This window comes from Nicotiana attenuata, chromosome 8, assembly GCF_001879085.1.
Source record: "Nicotiana attenuata strain UT chromosome 8, NIATTr2, whole genome shotgun sequence".
Classification (NCBI taxonomy): Eukaryota; Viridiplantae; Streptophyta; class Magnoliopsida; order Solanales; family Solanaceae; genus Nicotiana; species Nicotiana attenuata.
This window is the reverse complement of record NC_031996.1, coordinates 13,592,224-13,598,017: the sequence shown is the minus strand read 5'-3', so window position 1 is coordinate 13,598,017 and position 5,794 is coordinate 13,592,224. Positions and strand designations below refer to the sequence as shown.

General features: G+C 38.3%; 1 protein-coding gene across 1 annotated transcript; it reads right to left on the bottom strand.

Annotated features, from left to right (window-relative positions):
- On the bottom strand, window positions 3,421-5,794 carry LOC109231784 (transcription factor bHLH83-like). Its single transcript, XM_019397414.1, has 5 exons — window positions 5,053-5,794; window positions 4,379-4,483; window positions 4,221-4,286; window positions 4,064-4,129; window positions 3,421-3,778 (listed from the first exon to the last, which is right to left on the bottom strand). Exons 1-5 carry the CDS (start codon window positions 5,689-5,691, stop codon window positions 3,653-3,655), a joined length of 1,002 nt encoding a protein of 333 aa, XP_019252959.1. The 5' UTR covers window positions 5,692-5,794; the 3' UTR covers window positions 3,421-3,652.

Sequence of the window (5,794 nt, the reverse complement as noted above, 5' to 3'; positions counted from 1 at the left end):
CCTCCTCCGCCTACCCCCTCCGATTCCTCCACTACTCCTCAACCCAGCACTACCCTTCAACCTAGGAGAAGGCGAGTAAAGATGCTTGCTCGAAAAATTGTGGCTACATCTGCGCTTTCAAGGAAATTAAAGCACAGTTAATAGCTAGCCAAGTTCAAGATTCCCAAAATTCTGATGATTCTTTCAAGTCTGCGAGTGAGGGGGAAGGAACCGGGTCTTCCGATTTAGAATAGGTAACGTCTGTGCAAAATCCCTCTACTGAGGTAATCTCTGATGTGGCTGAAAATCTGGAAAATCACTTTATTTTGGTTGGGTCTATTGTGGATGTGGAAACTACTGAGTCGCAAAGGGGAGGAGGTAAAAATAAAAGAGCAAAAAGAAACTGAGAGTGAGGGTGTTCGTAGTAATGAGAGGGGAAAAGTGAAAGAAGTGGCTGATTCTTCACCCACCTCTGAAACTATTAAAATATCTGTGGAGCTGAGCCAGAACAGGTGGAAGAAAGTAGCAAGAAAACGGGGGGAAGTGGATCGGGAGAAGCTGCTGAGGGCATCGTTAATCTTGGAAAGCACACATATGAACCTGGTTCATCTGTGGAAGAAACTCTAGCAGATCTCTTGAAAAAGGTAGGTGATAGCTATAACCCCAAGAAAAGGAGAACTCCAAATCCAAAGACTCCTGGCACAGCAAGAGCCAACAAGAAAAGGAAGGCTGCTTCTTCTGAAACTACTGAAACTCCTTTACCAAAAGAAAGGGCCACGAGGAGCAAGTTCAAGCAAAGTGAGGAGGAGTTGCAGAAAGATATGGAAGAAAGTAAGAAGAAAAGGATGGACAAAGGGAAAGCAAAAGTGGCAGAGCTTATTGAGGCTGTTGATGTGGATGAGATGGACCTGGTCCATCAAGGTGAACATGTGACTGTTGAGGTGGAGGTTCAGACCCCTAAGCCCAAGAACGCCAAGACTTCCTCAAAGAAGTCTTCCTCTGTATCTAAGTCTGATGAACCCTCTACCTTGGTTAAACGGACTAGGTCTGCTGTGAAAGCCAAACAAGTTAAAATTACTGAAGAAGAAGACTGGAGTGGTGAAGATGAGGATGAATCAGATAATGAACAGGACAAGCTGGCCAAGTTTGGCAAACGAACTATCTTGAAGGGCAGACTCTTGAAGGACTTGGAGGAAGAACGGATGGTTCTACTGCTTGAAAGGCTAGAGGTACAGGGGTGGAAGGACATGGTCCTTCAGTTAGATGGCAGACTGGCCCGGAATGAGATTATTGAATTCATGGCAAATGCTGAGGTGAAGGATGGGAGAGTCACCAGCCTGGTGAAAGGGGTTCAATTGTCTTTTGATGCAAAAGAGCTGGGTGAAATCCTTGTTATACCTTCTGAAGGTTATGTTGATTACACAAGGCAAAAATGGCCAAGTATGGACTCCCTTCCTACTACCCTAGCCATCACTAGGAAATTCTGTGATAGTAAGGAGGTCAATGCCCCAAAGGTTGTCTATAAGAGTGAAATGAAGCCTTCCCACAAGGTACTGTTTGAATTCGTCATCAAGTGTGTGCTGCCTAGGCAGGAAAGAAGGCGCATTGCCATGGACTTGGTTTTGATGGAATGTCTGGATAGTGGGCAGCAGATCAACTAGCCTGGATTTATAATCAAGCTTCTAGATCGGGTTATCAATGGCTCCAAGGCCCATGCCACTCCTTATGGTTTCATTCTCACTACTGTTCTTGCTCATTGTAAGGTGCCTCTGAAGAAGTGGGAGATGGCCACAAGCAAAGACCACTTTGGAATCAATACTCTGATTGCTTGTGACTATGAGATCACTGCCACTCACAATGAACCTGGTTCATCCAAAAAGACACCTGTAAATAGCAAGGTCAGAGCTCTATTGTAGGAGAGTGGGGTAAAGGATGCTGAGATAGCAGGCTGAAGACTCGTTTGGAAGAGGTAGAATCTGAGAGAGATGCTCTCAGAACTGAGCTCACAAAGGAAAAGGAGAAGAATGATGGAATTCTTCAAGACTTGCTGCACCTTCTCCAAGCCAAAACCCAAAACCCCAGTTCTTCCAAGCCTTAATTTCCTAAGCCATGCTTAGACCTTTCAGTGAACCAAATTAGGGATTTTGGTTTTGCTCATCTTTTAACTGTTTTTGTTTCTTTTTGTGGATTGTGGCAGAATTATATTCTCTATCAATGAAGTTAGCTGCTTTTGCTCTTATTGACTGTTAATATTTCCTTGATGGTTTGAATGTGTAGTTGATTACTAATGATTAATCCATGAATGCATTTGCAGTTGCCCCAGTGGCCATGAGTAATTTTTAAAATCTGGGAATCACACATTGTTTATGCAACTTTTCGATGATGCCAAAAGGGGGAAAAGAAAATGTGCTTTATATTCTGAATAGTGATGTTTATAACCTAATGAACCTGGTCCTTGATGATAAGTGAAAAATGTTTCTAACATTGCATTGATGTTGAGCTGAGTTCTAGCAGGGCCTAAGTATATAAAAAGCACAGAGTTTGTCATCATCAAAAAGGGGGAATTTGTTGGCCCAAGTAAAGGTTAGTTTTGAAGACTGACAAAGGAACTCAGACATGAACCAGGTCCATCTCAATGGAGCACAGATGTGGATAGACTTGAGCATGTAGGATGCACGTGAAGGAGATAAACCTAACTTGACAGATTTGATATCTCCTGATCCTGATCGAAAAGGTTGCATAATTGATAAGGAGAAGGACTCCTTACTCAAAGAGAACACGGTTTAAGAAAGGGAAGGAGTTAGAGGTTGAGATCAACTAGAACTCTTCCACCAAGGAAGAGTAGCATCAGAATTCTAGTCAATCTCTATTTACTAACTCCATAAATATCAGTGTTGTTCTATTTTACATGTAACGCACATAAGCAGAAGTTAAACGTGAATTGAGAGCAAAATTACAAGGCAATTTTGCAAGCAGTTCGTGTGTGATTCAAGTGTGCAAACCTGAAGCTACTTGAACCAGATAGAAGAACCAGTTCCAAGTGTCTGTCTTTTATTCTAGTTCAATTGTAGTAGGTGGTTTCATATTGTACCTTTCAGCTTTATCTAGAGGCAATTGTAATAGGTACTCAGAGTATTTAAGTTAGAGTTAACTTGAAGTTGTCGCAACAGTTAGAGGCTGGTTACTACAACGGGATTAGAGTTAGTCCTAAGTTTACAAAAGAGTTTTTGTAAATGCAGTTTTTGGCTCAATGATTCTAGTGGAGAGTTTGGGAAAATCCTACTGGAAAGTAGGTCGTGGTTTTTTCACCTTTTGAACCAGGTGTTTTCCACGTCCCAATTTGTCAACCACCTTGTATTCTTCTATTTCCTAGTTACTCCTAGGGATTTCTTCATATATACTTCAAATTTGAAAAACTCAAAACTGAATTTTGGAAGACTGTAATGATAATAGCCAGCTTTTTCCATAAACCTAAATTTCACTCCCTATATTACATTGATGACTGAACTTAAAAAAAGCATGACAAATTGAAGAAGACGATCCAAAAAAAGAAAACTTCTTCTTTTCAATGAGCTGTTTTTTTCTTTTTCCCAACGACTTATTTTGGAATCTTTTAATTCCAATACATGGTAATTAACAAAAGGAAAAATCCAATACTCCTTAATCTTAGGTTCTATCCCTTGGAGCTTGAGTTTCTGTCTCGTTGAGTCGCAAGGATAGCATCAATGGCATCTTTTACTTGAGAAATATCTGGAGCTTTTCCACCTTGTGTCGGCCAAAATTCATCTGTTGCCAACACCTATAATAATAATAATGATAAGGGCTTAATTAACTTCTATCATTGACGGTATAACGAATTTTATACTATGTCACATAAGAAATTTTTACATGCAACAATTAATAAAAAAAAGATGAAATTAGTTACCTAGAACAAGTTACCTACTAGTACAAGATATGTTAAAATATGTTTAAAACAAAATTTCTTCTTATATTGCCTGTGTATACAAGTTAAATCATATAAAAGGAAAGTGACTCTTTAGAGGACAATAAAAGCACAAAAATAATTAGGTTTATAAGTATTCACCTTCACTTGCACCTGAAGAAATTTGACGTAACTAATTGCTTTCTCTAACATGGTGACCAAATCAACCTGCATTAATATAAGGAATTTGCCATATGATTAAGTAACCTCCAGAATTATTAATGGAGAAACATTAATTAAAGGATTTAATTAAGCCTACCTTGGAACCATTGGGAACAAGTTCTTGCAATATCTTAAGGCGTTCACTGATCCGTTCTCTACGATTCTACAAACAGACATTCCTTTTGTTCTTAAACACGCAATTCCAAAATAATTAAGCTTTTAAATTACTTCAATATTAATTAGGAGCTAGCAAACCTTGGCTGCAATGCTCTGTGGATCCTTTGTAGCAACAGAAGTATTTGATTTCGCCTTCTTTGAACCCGCAGTGCATTGCTTCTTATTAGTTTGCATGCTCTCTTCCTGCATTAAATCCATCTCTTTGTATGTAAGACTACTATAATTATCACTATACATAGAATCATAACCAATGTGAAATTGGTGATAATAAAATACGATGCATTGAATCATCTTTTTGGTGAACAAAAAAAAGATATGTAAGTGCCTACTATTACTAATATAATTAGTTAGGCAATAGATGATGGATATCTCTAGTGAAAGAAAAAAAAAAGGGTTGCCCGGTGCACTAAGCTCCCGCTATGCACGAGGTCCGGGAAAGGGCCGGACCATAAGGATCTGTCCGGGGATGGATATTTCTAGTGACATATTCATAATTTAGATGTTGTGAGTTAGTGACATATTCATAATTTAGATGTTGGGAGTTCTGAGTTGAGAACGTAGATTCTAAGTCTATCTATGTTAAATTATTTGTGCACTAACGAAGTATAATATTTCTACGTTATTTTTTTTAGAACAATTGGTAAGTACTTTTTATAACAAACATAATTTGGTAACTTGAAATAAAATAGAATAAATAACTTGCTATAACAGGTGAAATCGCATAGAATAAATAAGGTTGGATATGAAATTACCATGCAAGGGCGCTTATTGAAACGTGATTCCTCTCTCTCTAAGTCCTCAACAGTTGCATTAGCTTCAGAATTTAGCCATCCAAATGGTATCGCATTACTATTCCCATAGCTATTGGCTCGTTGAATATTCTTGGAATTCTCATTAATCAATACTCGAGGACTAGTGTTGCTGCTACCCTTAGAAGTAAGGGAATTCTGATAATTATTAGTATTATTGTACCGCAAATTATTATCTTCCCAAACTGAGCACTCCACTTTATTACTATTCATTCTTGGATTTGGACAAAATCTTTCACTTTGCTCAAAGCTAAGCAAAGAACCATTTGCTGAATGCATAAAATTACCACCATACCCTCCTTTGAAGCTAATAACAGAATGGCCATTGGAATTGGAACTGCTGGGACTGGATAGTGAAGAAGAACTGCTTATAGCAAAATTTTTGGCTATATTTGGACTTGTTTTCTCTGGATTTTCACTCTCTTCAAAAACTGATTTTGGAGTTTCTTCATTTATCCCATGATATAGCTCTGGAGAGGAATGATCATTCATTCCAAATTCACCTTCATAATATTCATAATTATCAACTAAGCCCATTTTTGTGTCATTCATAATATGCTCTTTGGCTAACGCCATAGACATATCTGAAGAAAATAGGATAGACCGAAGAAAAGGAGAAAAATATGAAGAGCTAAGCTAAAATTATAAGTTGCTACCTAGCTCTAAATTTTGTTTGTTTTTTGTC